General features: G+C 49.9%; 1 protein-coding gene across 2 annotated transcripts in view; it reads left to right on the forward strand.

Annotated features, from left to right (window-relative positions):
* Window positions 1-1,033: 1,033 nt before the first annotated feature.
* GAREM2 (GRB2 associated regulator of MAPK1 subtype 2) overlaps window positions 1,034-19,654 on the forward strand; it is a 34,473-nt gene continuing 15,852 nt past the window's right edge. The window contains exons 1-2 of one of the 2 annotated variants that reach the window (XM_028725300.2): window positions 1,034-1,297; window positions 11,619-11,759. In XM_028725300.2, the coding sequence (XP_028581133.2) occupies window positions 1,183-1,297; window positions 11,619-11,759 (256 nt within the window). In that variant the 5' untranslated portion in view covers window positions 1,034-1,182. Of the gene's footprint in view, window positions 1,298-10,142; window positions 10,767-11,618; window positions 11,760-19,654 lie in introns of those variants that run through there. The other variant, XM_028725301.2, reaches the window with a different exon arrangement.

The following is a 19,654-nucleotide window of genomic DNA, read 5'->3' on the forward strand; positions in this document are numbered from 1 at the left end:
CTCAGCCTGACCCGCCTCACAGGGTTGTGGTGGGGATTGAAGGGGGGGGAGCCAGGCCCACCAACTCAAACTCCTTTGAGGAAAAGGGGGGAGACAAAGGCAAGAATAAATAAAGGTCAGATCAGGAATTGGTTAAAGACAGGAAGCAGAAATAAAGGGGAAATGCACAGTCATAGACAGTGGCGCAGCGTGGTGGGTGCAGGGGGGGGCCAGCCGCACCAGGCGCAACATCTGGGGTTAGGGCAAATCCACGGGTTAGGGGGCGCAAATCCACGGGTTAGGGGGCGCAAATTACTTGCCTTGCCCCGGGTGCTGACAACCCACGCTACGCCACTGGTCATAGACCACCTTATGGCATAAAACAGACAGGGAAACACCAACTCTGAGAAAAAGGAAATCAATTCCACAAACTCTAGAACAATAAAAAAAATCTCCATACAAATGCTGCAAACGACAAGCAAAAACACCTTCCTCTCTTGCCAGGTCTGTGGCCTTTAATGGGGGGGGGGCCTTTGGAAGTGGGTGGGATGTTTCTGATGTAGTTCCCACCCAGGCTTGGGCTTATTTTTATTATTATTATTATTAAATCTGAATAATGCCCTTCCTCTGTTGATCTCAGGGCGGTTTACAAGAGAAAAACACAAAACGCACAATAAAAACAAGAACGACCCCTTCTCACAAACCAACAGCCCCCTTCCCTCTCTGTGGGCTTTTGTTTGCAAGTCTTTTTGAGCTGCCCTGGGCAAAATAAAACGACTAGTAATTTGAATTAATTGATTGCTTAATGATGATGATGATGTAAGCAACGCAGGCAGGGCATCCCAAGAGAAACTTGCTAGTGCTGCGGTCCCTGAGCGCCCTTCCAGGCTGGGAAAGGGGGCTTGTCCTCCCGCGCGTCGGGGCGGGCACCTCCTTTGCAGGCGCAAAGAGGTCTCCCCTGGAGTCAGGGGCAGGGGCGGGCGGCGCGCGCGGCCGCGGCGTCGAAGCGGCCCCTCCCGGGGGCGTGCCTGGCCCATCCCATCCCGGGGAGCAGCCAGCCCGGCGGCGGCAGCAGCGGCGGCGTCCGGAGCGCGAAAGGAGCTCGCCGGCTGCTTCCCCGACGGGGCGGACGAGGCGGCGGCTGCTCGGGCGCGTCTCCGGCGGAGGGAAGGCGATGCCTCGGCGGCGGCGGCGGAGGGCAGCATGGAGCGACTGGCGGCGGCGCTGGGCCGCCTGGCGTGGAGCTCCGGGCCGCCGCTGCCGCTGGACCTCATCGTGGCCAAGTGCCGCCTCCCGGCTCTTGTGCGCCCCGGGCCCGGTGCGTCTCCGCGGGCTGCGCGCGCTTGGCACGGGGAGGGCGCTTCGACGGAGTTCCCCCTGCAGCTCAGGAGCATTGCGGGGACTGGTCCGGGACCTTCTCCTGCGTAGCCCCTCGGGGCCGCCCCCAACCCGGTGCTCGGAGGCGCCTGCCTCGCTTTCCCTCCCGGCGAGGCTGCTTCGTTACGCGCGGTCCCCGACCCGTGCCAGGCGCACGTTGGACCTCGGGGCGCCTCCGACGGGCGCGGACCGACCAGCAGCGTAGCAGCGCGCTCTCGGCGGGCGGCTTATGCATTTATTGTATTGCATTCGCATCTCGCCTTTATCTCCAAGGAGCTGGAGGGGGCGTGAAAGGCGCTCCCCCTCCTCATTTAATACCCGCAAGCAAAACAACCCTGCGAGGTAGGTGAGGCGGAGAGGCAGCGGCAGAGTCCGTAAGGTCACCCCGCGAGTGGGGATTTGAACCCGGGTCTCCCCCAGGTCGTCGTCCTACCTGGAAGATCACAATCTTTACTCTCGCTCGTTTTCTTTCTTGGTTTTGCGCCAGGCGCCAAAGAGTCCCGTCCCCGCGTATATTTTACTTTGGGACAAGGCGACCTGTCAGTTCCTTCTGCCGCGCTCTTGGGGGAAGCATTTTCTCGCCGGTGGGGGGCTTCTGTAATCTGCTTTTTTCCTAACCCTTTTGTGGGGGGTCCCTGTGCCAATGGGGAACTTTGGAAACTGGTGCGTTTTTGTCTGTTGGGTGCGGTGCGGGGGGGAACGTGTGAATGGTTTTGTCGTGTCTCCTGGTAACTCTCTTTCTCTCCCCACGCCCTAGAGTCACCCTACTCCCTCCCGCTGCCCCACTTTCTCTCCCTTGTGATTGCTGGGGAGGATTTGCCCGCAGATGTCCGCCCTTCAGAGGGAAGGGGGGGGGGGCGCTTTCCGTGGCAGGCTGCCCGGCTGGCTTCGGGTTTTGTACACCGTGAGAAGAATGGGGAGTTGAGCCGTCGGTGGTGTCTTGCATACTAATGCGGTGGGGGAACCGGCTTGTCTCTTTTCTGCCCCCCCCCCTTTGCCAGGGAATGAATTTCAGGAGCGGGGGAAGGATGGGAAAACAGCAGCAGACGATACAACCTCCCCCCCCAACCCCTTTCTTTCCCAAGCTGTCTGATTGCTGAAAAAGGACGCAGCAGGATTAGGCCCTGTCCCCCTCCGCCCCCAAGATCAGGGGAGACAGACAGATGTCGCTTTCTGCCTCTGTCCAGCCTTCAGGCCTGTTTGCTTGGGGGGGGGGAGATAGAGGCGAGGGACTCTCCTCTTTGCCAGCCTGGTCAGCTGCAGTTGCGGTCCTCTTGCGACCACAGAATTCCCAACCTCTTGTTTCTTTCCGGCCAAGCTGGCATTGTGGGTTTCTGCTGAGTTTATTAAATCCATTGGCACACAGTTAAACTCTGGAACTCCCTCCCGCAGTAGGCCACCTAAACATTAGGAAGAACTTCCTGACAGTAAGAGCTGTTCGACAGTGGAATTTGCTGCCAAGGAGTGTGGTGGAGTCTCCTTCTTTGGAGGTCTTTAAGCAGAGGCTTGACAACCATATGTCAGGAGTGCTCTGATGGTGTTTCCTGCTTGGCAGGGGGTTGGACTCGATGGCCCTTGTGGTCTCTTCCAACTCTATGATTCTATGATTCAGTGACACCCAGCAACCCAGATGGCTTTGGAAAAGGACTAGACAAATTAGGATAGTCCGCATCTGCACAGTGGCGCCAAAAAAGTTTTGCCAGGGTTAGTTTGGATCATCAACTTGGGTCTGTGGCAGCGGAGGGCTTTGGTGACGCGGAGAGCGGAAGGGGGAAGCTCTGCTCAGTGATTCACGGGCAGCTTCTGATGCTTGAGACCTCTGCCGGAAGGGAGCTTCCCCCCAGGTATCCAAGGATCATAGGATTGGGGAGCTGGAAGGGACCCCAAAGGTCATCCATTCCAACCCCCTGCAATGCAGGAATCTCTGCTCAAGCATCCCTGAAACCTCCAACCTCTGCTTGAAAACCTTCAAGCAAGGAGAGTCCACAACCTCCAGAGAGAGACTGCTCCACGGTCGAACTGCTCTCCCTGTCGGAGAGTTATTCCTGATGTTCACTTGGAATTTCCTTGTCCTTTGAATCCGCTGGATTGGGGCCTCCCCTCTGGAGCAGCAGAAAACAGGCTTGCCCCATCTTCCATGTAGCAGCTCCTCAGATATTGGGTGCTTATGGCTGGAGCTTGTTCCCAGCTCATGTGGTTTCCCCTCCTTGCCTTGGGAAAGGGGTTTTAGGTGAGGAAGGCCACTGCTGGCAGGAGGAGGGTGGGCTAGATGTCCTCAGGCTTCCTTTCCATCTGTAGGATTGATAGGTGTCTCTTTCATGACATACGTGCAAAGGCTGTGGAGAAATGCACCCAGCGGATCCTGTGGTTAATGTTTTTGTGTACAAAGGTTTGAGGCTTGAGACTACTGGTGTAGGGGCCTTTCTAACATGTCCCCTAAAAAAATACCGTATTTTTTGCACCATAACACTCACTTTTTTCCTCCTAGAAAGTAAGGGGAAATGTCTGTGCGTGTTATGGAGCGAATGCCTACGGGTGGCAGGGGGATCTGCTGCAGTCGTGAGCAGAGGATCCATGGTTCCGCTTCTTTCCCTCCTCCGTGGCTCGCTTTGAAACAGCAAAGCAGGAGAAGAGCCGCTGAGTGGGGAGGAGAGAGGGACAGAGAGTCCTGCTTCTTTAAAGGAGCAAAGCGGGAAGGAGCCTTCTCCTCTTATACCCCTTTTCTGCATTATTAACAGCATCCTTCTCCACCCACCCCACGCGTGTTCCTTGTCCCTCGAGTGCTTTTCCTTCCCTCCCCACTTAAAACATGGTTACAAAGCACGGATCCACATGGATCCTCAGGATTTTTGCACTGGGTCACCCCAAATTCACCATCAGATCACATAGCATGTCCATGGCTACAGCTTGCACCAAAAAAATCACGCACCCACTGTTGCCTGGGGCCGCAGTGGTGCAAAAACGTGGTTACAAAGCATGGATCCACGTGGATCCTCAGGATTTTTGCATTGGGCTACCCCAAACTCACCGTCAGATCACATGTCTGTGGCCACAGCATGAACCACAAAAATCATACATCCACTGTTTCGTTTAGAATATTTTTTTTCTTGTTTTCCTCCTCTAAAAACCTATGTGTGTGTTATGGTCGGGTGTGTGTTATAGAGCGAAAAATACGGGTATATAAAAATTTAAAACTTCCCAGGTTGGCAGGAGAGGAAATTTCATTCCAGCTCCTTTCTCCCATCCAGCTGCCGGATTTCCAGTTTCCTTGTCACTGACTTGCTCCTTTTTTATATAAAGTTTTATTAACACTTTTCACAATGCAATAAAAGACAAGCTAATCTACACAGAGAATAATGAAAAGAATTTGTTCTGTCCTCTTTCAAAGCCATTCAACTTGGTAGCCACACTGACCAAGTAAAATACGGTACTACTTCACACAGCACAGGGTTAACTGGTGGAACTCACCGCCCCATGACGGAGGGATGACCACTGACTTAGTCAACACCAGACCTCTCACCCTTAATGTATGTCATTTCCCTTTCAAACCAATGGTTGCTGAATTGAACCTCCAGGTTCCAAGACAGTCTACCCCCAAATGCCTTCATTCCCTGCAAGCATCTTGCTAGCCACTCTTGGGCAGAAGGTTCCTGACTAGATGGGCCCATCCCAGGTGCTCAGGGACCTCCTGTGGTCCTCTAGTCCAACCCCCTGCAGTGCAGGAATCTCAGCTAAAGGTTAGCATGGTGGGATCCTAGCCCAGATTTGAACTGCGATGGAGGTGTTGAGTGTGCAGGTCTCCATGGTTGCTGCTGCCTCCGGGAATTCGCTTTCTTTGGTTTTGCTCAGCGAAGGGTTTTGCACTTCTGTTGTTCTGAATGTGGGGCGCGTTGGCTTTTTAAACTTTCAAAATCAGCAGTGTGCGTTTGTTTCTCTCTCTTTGCCTTTGCACAGCCTCTTTCCACCCCTCTGCAGCCCTACAAAGGGATCCTCTCCTCAGTGTGAGGGCTGCCAAGGCTTTCGAGCGGAGCGGATTTCCCTGGTTACCGTGGCTGGCATGCCGGGGGGGGGGGTCCATTTGGGGAAGCACAGAGGCCACAGCTGGCCTCCCAGCACCCCTTGGCCCAGCCCCCACCCCCAGAGACTGGCCGCCTTACTTCTCCCACAGAGAAAGCCCTGGGATCATAGAATTATTCAGCAAGGCATTTGACAAGGTGCCCCATGATATTCATGTAAAGAAGCTGGTAAAATGCGGACTTGACTATGCTACCACTCAGTGGATTTGTAACTGGCTGACTGACTGAACCCAAAGGGTGCTCATCAATGGTTCCTCTTCATCCTGGAGAAGAGTGACTAGTGGGGTGCCACAGGGTTCTGTCTTGGGCCCGGTCTTATTCAACATCTTTATCAACGACTTGGATGATGGACTCAAGGGCATCCTGATCAAATTTGCAGATGACACCAAACTGGGAGGGGTGGCTAACACCCCAGAGGACAGGATCACACTTCAAAACGACCTTGACAGATTAGAGAACTGGGCCAGTAAGAGCTGTTCGACAGTGGAATTTGCTGCCAAGGAATATAGGGTTGAAAGGGAGCCAAAGGGTCATCCATCCCAGCCCAAAGGGGCTCAAGGGAGGCGGGGCTGAGATCCCTCCCGGATGGGCCATTCTGTGGCTAAGGGAGCCAGCATCTGAAAGCCACAAGGAATCCACACCACCAGCAGCTTAAAGTGCCCCTATGGTGGGTTAAAGCCTCAGCGCCTAGGACTTGCCGATCGAAAGGTTGGCGGTTCGAATCCCCACGGCGGGGTGCGCTCCCGCTGCTCGGTCCCAGCACCTGCCAACCTAGCAGTTCGAAAGCACCCCCGGGTGCAAGTAGATAAATAGGGACCGCTTACTAGCGGGAAGGTAAACGGCGTTTCCGTGTGCGGCTCTGGTGAGCCAGAGCAGCGATGTCACGCTGGCCACGTGACCCGGAAGTGTCTGCGGACAGCGCTGGCCCCCGGCCTATAGAGTGAGATGAGCGCACAACCCTAGAGTCTGTCAAGACTGGCCCGTATGGGCAGGGGTACCTTTACCTTTTTTTATGGTCACTGGGAGTGGTTATTAGCAAACCATTCTCTGTCTCTCTCAAACCTTGTCTCCCCACTGCGATCCAGAGATGGCATTATTGGCCTACCCTGCAGGGATGTTGTAAATGAAGTGTCTTGAACATTCTATTTTTATTTATTTTTTAATTTACTATAAATTTTGTTAGTATTTTCCACACAACAACACAAAAAATATCAAAAAATAACAATAAGAAAAACACAAAAACCAATATTAAAAAAAACACATACAAATCCATATCTTACAAGTTAATAATATAAACAAATCCATATCTTACAAGTTAATAATATAAACACTGAAAAGAAAAACAAACATTGACTTCCACCAATCCCACAGCACCTCCTTTATCTCTCATTGTGTCTTCGTGTTTTCCTTATCATCTCTATCCTAGCATCCAGATATAAATCCCTCTTTCTTATCCTTTCACTTTGCAAGGTTATTCCAGACTCAAGCCAGATTTCTGTCCTCGAACTTTGGCTTTTAAGGTATTCGTTTAGGCACACCCCTTCCTTTTTCACTTCACTTTTTGGTTTTTGTCTTATTACATCTGTCAATTTGGCTAATTCTAAATATTCTGAAAGCTTACACACCCATTCTCCTCTAGTGGGTAACTGATTCCCTTTCCAATACAGTGGTACCTCGCAAGACGAATGCCTCGCAAGACGGAAAACTTGCAAGACGAAAGGGTTTTTTTGTTTTTTGAGTTGCTTCGCAAGACGATTTTCCCTATGGGCTTGCTTCGCAAGACGGAAAACTCGCAAGACGAAAGGGTTTTTGGTTTTTTGAGTTGCTTCGCAAGACGATTTTCCCTATGGGCTTGCTTCGCAAGACGGAAACGTCTTGCAAGTTTGTTTCCTTTTTCTTAAAACCGTTAATACAGTTGCGACTTGACTTTGAGGAGCAACTCATAGCACGCGGTGTGGTAGCCTTTTTTGAGGTTCTTGAAGACTTTGGTGATTTTTGAAGCTTTTCCAAAACTTTTCCGAAACCGTGCTTCGCAAGACGAAAAAATCCGCAAGACAAAAAAACTCGTGGAACGAATTAATTTCGTCTTGCGAGGCACCACTGTACTTAGCCGTGTCTCAGACATTCTAAAACAGTTTGTCGACTGGTGGTGGTGATGCCCTTAAGTTTTGTGAGCCTTCGAAAGGTTATTTGACCAACCGAATGAAGGGCACTGGGCGCCACTTGCGGCCCTTGAACTGGCCCAAGATGTTTTGGGGCCTGAAATGGAAAACTAAAAGCAGGAATTCTTTAGCTGCGATTTCTGCTTCAGGGGGTTGGACTGGATGACCCTCAGATGTCCCTTCCAACTCGGCAATTCTATGGTTCTCGGCTGAAGCTGGCCTTGCCTTGCCTTCCCAGGGCTCTTGCAGAGAGGGTGGTGCCTCTGTTTCCTCAGCTGTGGCCTTTGGAGGGTGGGAGGGGGGTACCTCCGAAATGTTTGCCCACTCTGCCTCCTCTCCAAGAGGCCTCCGTCCCGGATTCGGTGCCAATAAGGCGGCTGTTGCAGGCGGGCCTTTGGGCTGGAGCTCTGGCCATTGAGCACGAACAAAGAGCAAAATGTTTCCAGGGCAACCTGCCTCTCTCTTGGCAGGCAGAGCCAGAGGCCTGCTCCCTTGGGCTTGGCTGGGGGGGGGGGGGAGGCGGAGGATGAGCCCCGCAGTCGGAAAAGCAATTCGGAGGGCCGGAGGGGAGGCCAGAGAGGCTGCTGGCTTGGCTACCTCTCCTGCCCTGCAAATTCTCCCTGTGCTTTAATGGGATGCTGGCCTCAGACAGGGAGACTGGTGGATTTGCATGCATGTGGGTTATGGCATTTGGAGTTTTAATCTTCTTCTGTGATCCCTCGTAGCCGAGTAAGATTGTCTTTCATAAACACGGTTTTAACAATGAGTCCGTAAGTGACTGTGGAGGCCAGTTCTGGAGCCACACGTCCTTCCACAGTGGGGACATTGGTTTCCAGACGGGAGTTGATCACGGTGTGGATTTGCCTTCCTCTTAGCACGTTTCTCCCTTGCGTCCTGAGTTCGAGTGTCTTCAAAGCCCACGACACCTTTGGAATAGGCTGTTCTCCAATTAGAGCGCTCGCAGGCCAGTGTTTCCCAGTTGTCAGTGTTTATACTACATTTTTAAAGATTTGCCTTGAGAGAGTCTTTAAACCTCTTTTGTTGACCACCAGCATTACGCTTTCCATTTTTAAGTTTGGAATAGAGGAGTTGCTTTGGAAGACGATCATCAGGCATCCGAACAACATGACCAGCCCAACGAAGTTGATGTTGAAGAATCCTTGCTTCAACACTGGTGATCTTTTCTTCTACACTGGCATTAGTTCGCCTGTCTGCCCAAGTGATATGTAATTTTTTTCGGACACACTGAATCTTTTGAGGAGTTGGAGATGGTGTTTATAAGTGGTCCGCATTTCACAAGCATACAGTAAAGTTGGTGGTACAATAGCTTTGCAAACAAGCATTTTGGTTTCCCTGCGAATGTCCCGGACCTCATGCATATGGGTTGTGGCATTCAGAGTTTTAATAGCTGGCAGTCCCTTGCAAATGCCCCCTTCAGCCAGCCATGCAGCTGTCCTGCAAACAGGCAGCCCCACAGACTTTGGGCGTGGAATAGATCTTCTGTGTGGCATCAGTCTGCTTTGCTTAATGGTTTGGGGAGCAGGGCTTGCAAAACTGGCTTGGTGGGGAAGCGCTAGGTCTTTTTATCGGCTGGTTGTTGTAGTGTGAAAGTCCTTGTTGGAGGATTCAGGACAGAGGAAAGAAAAGACTTATTCAAGCAGTGCAGAATTTTTTGTTTTTTTGTTTTTGACTTTATATGTTTATTTATTTGTTACACAAAAGCAATACAGCGTTTTAAAAACCCTAAATCAAAGATGTGTCATTTTTCAAAGGAATCGCAATGTAAGGATTTTTTAAATTAGTTTTTATTAAATATTACAAGAAGATAAAAAGAAAAAAGAAATAGAAACAAAAATCAATACATAACACTGTAAACACATTTTCCAATATGCAGACTAGAAAATAAAAGAGACAAAAGATAAAAGAAAAGGGGGGGGGGGAAGAAAAAAATACTTTTCATAATCAATAATACCAGATTTATTCTTCAAACATTACAATATATAAATCCTAGTTAAAATATTCTAAAAGACTTCCACCGTATTCACCACACGTCTCTTGGTTTCTAGTTCACCTTTACATCTGTTCTTCAGTCACTTCCTTTCCTTGCGTTCTTTCATAGTCCATCAAATCTTTGTGTTCACTCAGTGCAGAGTTGAACTGTGGAACTCCTTGCCACAGGAGGCAGTGAAGGCCACCAACGGAGGTGGCTTTAAAAGAGGACCAGTCAAATTCATGGAGGAGGAGAGGGCTATCAATGGCTCTTGGCCAGGATGGCTCTGTCTCCACAGATGGAGGCAGCAATATTGCTGAATGCCAGGAGAAGAGAACCTCCGGCTTGTGGGTTTCCCATAATGGGCATCTGGTTGGCCCCTGTGAGAATAGGACACTGGACTGGATGGGACTTTGCCTCTTATTGCATCCTTGTTGTTGTTTAGTTGCTTAGTCGTGTCCGCCTCTTGGTGACCCCCTGGACCAGACCACGCCAGGCCCTCCTGTCTTCCACTGCCTCCCGCAGTTGGGTCAAACTCATGCTGGTAGCTTCGAGAACACTGTCCAACCATCTCGTCCTCTGTCGTCCCCTTCTCCTTGTGTCCTCCATCTTTCCCAACATCAGGGTCTTTTCCAGGGAGTCTTCTCTTCTCAGGAGGTGGCCAAAGTCTTGGAGCCTCAGCTTCAGGATCTGTCCTTCCAGTGAGCACTCAGGACTGATTTCCTTCAGAATGGAGAGGTTTGATCTTCTTGCAGTCCATGGGACTCTCAAGAGTCTCCTCCAGCACCAGAATTCAAAACTGCATCCTTAATGTGCTACTATTAATGGCTTCAGAGAGATGGGCTTGTAAAACTTGCTTAGTAAGGAACGTGGAGTTGGCAATACGTCTTTTTACCTGCAGCTGGTAATACTATAAGAGCGTTTGGCATCGGGTGAAGTGAGCGGTGGTTCCCAAAATGGCCTTTAAGATGCTTTTCTGATCTTGCGCAGAGGGGTTCTGTTGCCTAGCGCTCGGTGTCCCAGAACAGGAGAGAGACCAGGGTTCGAATCCCCACTCAGCCATGGAGCTCCTTGGGTGACATTGGGCCAATCCCTGCCTCTCAGCCCAGCCTGCCTCACAGGGCTGTTGTGATAAAATGAGAAGGAGAACATGTAAGCCGCCTTCAGCTCCTTGGAAGAAAGGTGGGATATTAATGTAATAATATGATTTATTATTATGAAGGACGCGGGTGGCGCTGTGGGTTAAACTACAGAGCCTAGGACTTGCCGATCAGAAGGTCGGAGGTTCGAATCCCCGCGAAGGGGTGAGCTCCCGTTGCTCGGTCCCTGCTCCTGCCAACCTAGCAGTTCGGAAGCACGTCAAAGTGCAAGTAGATAAATAGGTACTGCTCCGGTGGGAAGGTAAACGGCGTTTCCGTGCGCTGCTCTGGTTCGCCAGAAGCGGCTTAGTCATGCTGGCCACATGATCCGGAAGCTGTACGCCGGCTCCCTCGGCCAATAAAGCGAGATGAGCGCCGCAACCCCAGAGTCGGCCATGGCTGGACCTAATGGTCAGGGGTCCCTTTACCTTTACCTTTATGATTTATTATATTAATTAATCATCGTTGTTGTAATACTGCACGGCTAGCCAACTGGGGAGGGAAGTTGCTGCCTTCTTTGAGAGGGTGGCTGTCCCTGCAGGGTTCATGGAGGCTCCCCTTAATTTTCACAGAGCCATAGAGTTGGAAGGGACGCCAGGGGTCACCAAATCCAACCCCCCGCAATGTGGGAACCTCAGCTTTTGTGTAAACCAGACCTGCCCCCACGCAGGCAGGGAAGGCTGCTTCCAGAATCCCAAAAGGATTCCACTGCGGTTCCTGCATTGCAGAGGGGGGTCAGACTAGATGGCCCTTGGTGGTCCCTTGCAGCTCTGCCTTCCTGAGATTTGTAGACTGACTCCCCTCCGGGGGGGGGGGGACGGTGGGCAGGGAGACCCCTGGGGAGTGGACCATCGCTGGGACCCTGTGCTGACATCTCCCTCTGTTCCTGCCGCAGGAGAGTACGTGGAAGGGGTCAGTGACCAGGACGTGCTCCTCATCCACTCCTGCCGCCAGTGGACCACAGTGACAGCCCACAGCCTGGAGGAGGGACACTACGTCATCGGCCCCAAGATTGACATCCCCCTCCAGTATCCAGGTAACGGGGCAGGGGAGGGGGCACAGCCTGTGTCAGATGGGGAGGGGCCAGGAAGCCCCACGGGCCCTGGATGTGGGGCAGGCCTCATAAATAATAACAATAAAAATAAAAAATAATAATTATTATTTATACCCCACCTTTCCCGGTTCAGGAAACTGGGCTCAGGGCGGCTAACAACAGATTTAAAACACATATTTGATATTACAAAAAAAAACCCAACAGCATAAAATACAGTATAAAACGTGAATAACAATAAATTCAGAATTCAAAAATCAACTTGGGGGGGGGGAACCATCCAATAAACATTAGATGATCCCCAGGGGTAGCTGGCTAAATTAGTCCTCTTGGGGCCAGCGAGGAGACCAGGGGAGAATTAGCTGTGGGATCCCAGAGCGGGTAATCTTCATAAAATGGGGAGGGGGATGTTGGGAAACTGCCAGGGAGATATAGTCCATCATGGCCCCAAGCCGGCTGCCGGACTTCCATCGATCTCCCGTAGCCAGGCAGATCCAGCAGTTAGCGACACGAAGCCTTAGAAATAGATTGCCACATTCTAGGCTTGTGCACACTGTTCTTTATCAGCAGAAAACACAGCCAGAAAGCTTGCACCGAAGAAGAGCATAATTTACAGATTTTATTTAGCGTTGAACAGAACAAAGAGAAAACATGACCGTTCTGAGTCAGTGACTCCGACCGACTGAAATCGAAAGGAAACAGCAAACATAAACATCCTCAACAGGAAATACGCAGACTCTGTGACTCACAAGCCTGCTCTCTCTTAAGGTGGAACGGAAATATCCTAACATCCTCCCCCTTTCCGTGTAACCTGTAGTACCTGTGGTTCACCCAATTGCAACCTCTGTGTGTAAACCTTATGTTGTTCTCTGTTAACAACCTTAGACAACAGATCAGCAGGAATTTCATTTCCTGGCATGTAGGACACCTGAATCAGTCCTTTCTGAATACACTCTCTTGCACGATGTAGCTTAATCTGCAAGTACTTGGTTCTTTGCTTGCAACTCTCGGAGTTCAGCAAAGCCAAACACGATCTATTGTCTTGGTACACTTGTATAGGACATTTCACAGAAACCCCGATGTCCTTAAACAGTTGCATCAACCATTCACAATCCATGAGTGAAAAAGACAGAGCATTGAGTTCTGCTTCACAGGAACTTAGGCTCACTGTTGTTTGCTTCTTGCACAACCAGTCAAACAGGCAGTGGTTGTACATGTAGCATACTCCAGAAGTGCTCGTACCATCTGTGGTGTCACTTCCAAAACTTGCATCTGCAAAGATTTCAAGACCTCCAGTCTTCTGACTGGTGAACCTCAGCCTGTAGTGCATAGTCCCTTTCAAATAGCGGGCTATGCGCTTCAGAGCTTTCCAATCCTGAACCGTAGGATTGTTGGCATGTCTGCTAAGCAGATTACAGCTTACAGCTATGTCAGGTCTTGAACATCTGGCAATGAAATTCAGCTTGCCTAGAACGCATCTGTATAGCGTTGTGTCAGAAAACGCTTCAGCAGTACTGTCTACCTGGTAACCTGTCACCATCGGTGTGTCTGCTGGGTTTGCATCAACCAAATTCAACCTGGTTAATACATCAGCAATTTTCTGTGTTTGGTGTACCAGAAAATTACCTGCTTGGTCCTTCTCCACCTGCAGAGAAAGATAGTTGGATACCTCACCAAGATCCTTCATGTCAAAGTGCTCCTTCAGTTGAGCTAGGGTGCTTTGATAGAAAGCCTGATTCTTCCAAAACATCAGAAGATCATCAACAAAACATAAACAATACAGTTTGTTTTGCCCCTCCTCCTTGACAAACACACATGGATCAGCTTTGCCCTGGTGAAAACCTAGAGAAAGCAATGTTTCAGTGAGTTTTGTGTTCCAACACCTAGCACTCTGTTTGAGACCATACAAGGATTTCCGCAATTTACAGACCATTCCCTTCTGTATCTGCATCCCGTCAGGTGGAAGCATAAACAGCTCCTCGTTCAAAATCCCGTACAAAAAAGCTGTATTAATGTCGTGGTGGGAAACATGCAGTTTCTCCTCCGCAGCAATCTTGAGCATCAGCCGAATGCTCTCATATTTGACTGTGGGTGAGTAGGTCTCGTGGTAATCCTGTCCTGGTACCTGTGAAAAACCTCTGGCAACCAATCTGGCTTTGTGCCTGACAACCTTGCCATTCTGGTCTGTCTTGGCCTTGAAGACCCATTTGCTGCCAACCAGTCTCATACCTGGGACTACCGGTACCAGCTCCCAAGTTTGGTTCCTGTTCAAGGAATCAACTTCAGCCTTCATGGCATTAAGCCAAGGCTCAGCATCTTTAGAGGTTAACTCCTGAACCTCTTTGAAGCTTGAAGGTTCCCACACCTTCTCTGAGCTACTAAGAACAGCAGTTGCAGTCTTAGCAAACTCATCAGCAAATCTCTTAGGAGGTCTGCCTTTGGTCGCCCTTTCAGACCTACGTACTAGACGCAAGTCTTCTGGACTCATCTCCTCTTTCTTAGGAGAAAAATGACCAATGGTGAACAGTGGTTCTTCCAGTTCATTGTCAGACGCATCAGATGGTCTGACTGAGGCCTTTGCACTCTTGTAGTCTGCTGTGTCATCACTCTCACTGACATCAGCAGCAGCGCCGCCCACTGAACTGGAATCCGAACTCTGATCATCATCATCATCATCATCATCATCCTCATCATCCTCAGGGTAACTCTGGAAAATTCCCACATTTTCCCCCCACTTAGGATTGTACTCAACACTCCTTGTGAACTTTATGGATTTAGAGTCAGTCATCCATACCCTGTATGCACCTTTTTCGTACCCCATGAACAAACCATGTGCCCCACGCTTCCCAAGCTTGTTGGTTTGTGGGGTGCGTACCCACATGTCAGAACCAAAAATTCTCATGTGTTTGGTGTTGGGTTTCTTGCCAAACATCTTCTCATAGGGGGTACAACCAATGGGTGATGACAATCTGCGATTAACGGAGTAAACCAGATTCCCTAAAGCCTCCCCCCAAAACTTATCAGGGAGATTGGCATCATGCAACAAGGTTTTCATTCCTTGCAGCAATGTCTGATTTGCTCTCTCCGCAAGCCCATTCATCCATGGCGATCTGGGGGTTGACATGTCATGCTGGATTCCCTTCTCAGTCAGGAAAGCTTCAAACTGCTGAGAAGTGAATTCCCCGCCCCGATCGGTAAAAAGACAGGAAATACGATTACCGTGAGCATTCTCCAGCCAAGCACAGAATGCTTTGAACCTAGGAAACGCTTGCGATTTCTGCTCGAGCATAAACACATGAATGTACCTAGAAAAAGAATCAATTAGAACCATGAAGAACCTTGCTCCTCCTAAAGAGGGCGTAAGTGGCCCAACCAGGTCTGCGTGCACTAGCTGGTAGGGCTTGGAAGCCTGCCTGCTAGACTCTTTGCCTTTTGGAGCAACCTTCACCTTGTTCTCAGCACAAGATACACATTTCATGTGATATTTACAGGGTTTGATTTTCAAACCCTCAACCACCTCTGGCATCTTGGCCAGTGCCTTCCAAGAGAGGTGACCAAACCTTCGATGCGCTTCATGAATGCAACCTGCATGAAGAACTTTGTTAGTTTGTGCAACACAACAAGAATCAGCATTAGATACAACAGCAGTGTCATCATAAGTTATATGGAACAAACCATCCATAAACTTTGCATGCAAATAGTCCTCTTTGCCTTTACTGATGACACAGATGCTCCTCTTGAAGGAAATCTGAAAACCACGTCCAGTAAGCTGCGGGACGCTCAACAAATTGCTTGCAGCTCCAGGAACATACAGAACATTACTGATGGTTGTATGCAAACTTGCAAGTTTCACAGTCCCTTCTCCTGCAATTTGCAACGTCCTTCCATCAGCCAGGTGGATCTCACCTTCCTGAGGCTTGAAGGAGATAAAGAGGTGCCGATCCTTTGAGATGTGGCGGGTACAGCCCGAATCAACAACAAAGCTGCCTTTGGCTGTTGGAGCAGCCTTCACAGCAAGCAAACCCTTGTTTTCCACTTGCTTGGGCTTTTGCAGCTTGCCCCCCTGCTGCTCCTGGCCAGCAGACGTGCCTTTAGCCTTTGGTGAAGCTGTGCCAGCAGACATAACCTTGTCTTCCACTGGCGTGGGCTTTTGCAGCTTGCCCCCCTGCTTCTGGTCAGCAGACGTGCCTTTAGCCTTTGGTGAAGCAGTGCCAGCTAACAAAGCTTTGTTTTTCCCTGGCGCGGGCTCTTCACCCTCCCTTCGCTCCTGGCCATCTGCAGACGCCTGTTTACCTTTGCCTTTCCGGCCTCTGCAAAGGCGATGACCTTGGTTCTCACGAGAACCAGAGCTCTCAGCTGCCGACTCCTTGGCTCCCCCTGGAGGCTGGAATGCTGCCTGGGATGACATCACAGTCTGCTCCCCCTGCAGCTTGCAACCGGTGCCCTCAGCATCCCTGCATACACTCGCATTCTGGGAAACAGCTTGGACCTCCGATGCAGTCAAACTCTGGGCTGGGACGACTGAGTTGTGAGCTTTCATCAAAGCATACCACATTCCACGTGCAGTGGTGTTGCCAGCCAGCGTCTTAATTTCCTCAAGAGATACGGATAAGACTATTACGTCAATCGCCTTCGAATCATCGGCTTTCCATCTCTCTGTCAGAGGAACTGGGGGGGCCTCACTCACGGTATGCCACACCCTAAACTGACGCAGCAAACTCTCACACCATTTTGCCCAGGTTTCATAATTCTGCCCATGTAACTTAAGGCATTCAGCATTTGCCTCAGAAGCTTGGAAAAACTCCATTTCCAGCTTTCTGCTTTAGCCGTGAGTCGTTTTTAACTGCAGAGACTCCTTATCTTGGCAGCCATTAATCACGATGCCTTTTGGCTCGGCTCCCAGGCCAATTAAGCCTTGCCGGAGTTCAAAGGCTCCTTGTTGAGGTAAACAGAAAAGCCTCCGCTCTCGCTGCTTTCGCTTTTCACATACCTCTCAAACGCAGTCTGTTGCAGCTTTACTCTCCTGTAGGTGCTGTGAATCTGGGCCCGAAACCTTGTTGTTGGGAAACTGCCAGGGAGATATAGTCCATCATGGCCCCAAGCCGGCTGCCGGACTTCCATCGATCTCCCGTAGCCAGGCAGATCCAGCAGTTAGCGACACGAAGCCTTAGAAATAGATTGCCACATTCTAGGCTTGTGCACACTGTTCTTTATCAGCAGAAAACACAGCCAGAAAGCTTGCACCGAAGAAGAGCATAATTTACAGATTTTATTTAGCGTTGAACAGAACAAAGAGAAAACATGACCGTTCTGAGTCAGTGACTCCGACCGACTGAAATCGAAAGGAAACAGCAAACATAAACATCCTCAACAGGAAATACGCAGACTCTGTGACTCACAAGCCTGCTCTCTCTTAAGGTGGAACGGAAATATCCTAACAGGGGAGGGAAGGGAAGGGGAATAAAAGATCAGGCTAAGTTCAAATTGAAAGCCAGGCGGAATAGCTCTGTCTTACAGGCCCTGCAGAAGGAGGTTAAATCCTGCAGGGCCCTGGTCTCCTGGGACAGAGCGTTCCACCAGTTCGGAGCCACCACTGAGAAGGCCCTGGCCCTGGTGGAGGATTGTATGACTTCCTTAGGGCCCGGGACCTCTAAACTATGGTTGTTCATGGACCTTAAGGTCCTCTGCGGGGCAGACCAGGAGAGGCGGTCCCGTAAATATGAGGGATAACAATAACAATAATAATTTATACCCTGCCCATCTGGCTGGGTGTCCCCAGCCATTCCTCCCCAGATTCACCAGTTGCAGGACGATGGCGCAGCAGTAAAGCTGCTAGCACATTTGTGAAGCTAAGCAGGGTCTGTTATGGTTTCAGCTTGGATGGGAGACCATGAGTTGAGATTTCCTGCATTGCAGGGGGTTGGACTAGATGACCGCTGGGGTACCTTTCAACTTTGTCAGCCCGAATAGCTTGGTTGTTTAGACCATGGTGCTGATAATATCAAGGTTGCCACGGATCACTGAGTGTTATATATATTTTAATTTGGTCCGGCTACATCTCCTCCGCGATCCATCATTTCAGTTACCTTTTAGTCAGCAGCCTCAGGAATCACAATGATAAGCCATTAAGTCTCCGCCAGCTGAACTGATGGGATATCATAAAATCTTAGAATTGTAGAGTTGGAAGGGATCTTGGGGTCATCTAGTCCAACCCCCAGAAATGCAGGAATCTCAGCTAAAGCATCTGAGACAGATGGCCACCCAACTTCTGCTTAAAAACCTCCAAGGAAGGAGAGGCCACCATCTCCTGAGGGAGACCATTCCACTGATGAACAGCTCTTTCCATCAGAAAGTTCTTCCTGATGTTTTTAGTCTGAATCTCCTTTCTTATAATTTGAAGCCATGGGTTCAAGTCTTGCCCCCCAGAGCAGGAGAAAATAAGATTGTGTGACAGCCCTTGAGATATTTGAAGATGACTATCCTATCTCCTGATGTCAGAAAGTGAGGAGGAATTAAAGAACCTCTTAATGAGGGTGAAAGAGGAGAGCGCAAAATATAGTCTGAAGCTCAGCATCAAAAAACCCCAAGATCATGGCCACTGGTCCCATCACCTCCTGGCAAATAGAAGGGGAAGAAATGGAGGCAGTGAGAGATTTTACCTTCTTGGGCTCCATGATCACTGCAGATGGTGACAGCAGCCACGAAATTAAAAGACGCCTGCTTCTTGGGAGAAAAGCAGTGACAAACCTAGACAGCATCTTAAAAAACAGAGACATCACCTTGCCAACAAAGGTCCGTATAGTTAAAGCCATGGTTTTCCCAGTAGTGGTGTATGGAAGTGAGAGCTGGACCACCAAGAAGGCTGATCGCCGAAGAATTGATGCTTTTGAATTTTGGTGCTGGAGGAGACTCTTGAGAGTCCCATGGACTGCAAGAAGATCCAACCTCTCCATTCTGAAGGAAATCAGCCCTGAGTGCTCACTGGAAGGATCCTGAAGCTGAGGCTCCAAGACTTTGGCCACCTCATGAGAAGAGAAGACTCCCTGGAAAAGACCCTGATGTTGGGGAAGATGGAGGGCACAAGGAGAAGGGGACGACAGAGGACAAGATGGTGGGACAGTGTTCTCAAAGCTACAAACATGAGTTTGACCAAACTGCGGGAGGCAGTGGAAGACAGGAGTGCCTGGCGTGCTCTGGTCCAGGGGGTCACGAAGAGGCGGACATGACTAAACGACTAAACAACAACAACATCCTATCTCCTCTCAGTCTCCTCTTTTCCAGGCTGAACATACCCAACTCCTTCAACCGTTCCTCATATGGCTTAGTTTCCAGACCCTTGATCCTCTTGGTTGCCTTCTTCTGTACACCTTCCAGCTTGTCAATATCCTTCCTAAATTGTGGTGCCCAGAACTGGACACAGTATTCCAGGTTGAGGACTGACCAAGGCAGAATAGAGAGGGACTATGACTTTGCTTGATCTGGACACTAGATCTCTGTGGACGCAGCCTAGAATTGTATTAGCAGTTGAGTTCTGGCTCAAAACACCTGTGAGTCCTGCATTGACAGTCTAGACAGCCCTTAGGGTCCCTTCCAACTCTGCAATTCTATCTGGAGGTACCCAGTTGGGTATGGGTGGCCCAAAATTTGGCCACAAAATATTCCAGGTCCCTCTCCCACCTCCGTATTTTGTTGGAAGCCCCCCAGAAAGGCTGGCGTAACCCAGTCAGATGGGCCAGGTATATAATAATAATAATAATAATAATAATAATAATAATAATAATAATAATAATATTGGCAGCATTGCACGCAGGGGGGCTCTGGGTAGGTTGGCATTCAAAGCTTGCTCCCTCTCCTTGGTCCTGCAGGTGTAAAAATAATAC

This window comes from Podarcis muralis, chromosome 3 (genome assembly GCF_964188315.1).
Source record: "Podarcis muralis chromosome 3, rPodMur119.hap1.1, whole genome shotgun sequence".
Taxonomy (NCBI): domain Eukaryota; kingdom Metazoa; phylum Chordata; class Lepidosauria; order Squamata; family Lacertidae; genus Podarcis; species Podarcis muralis.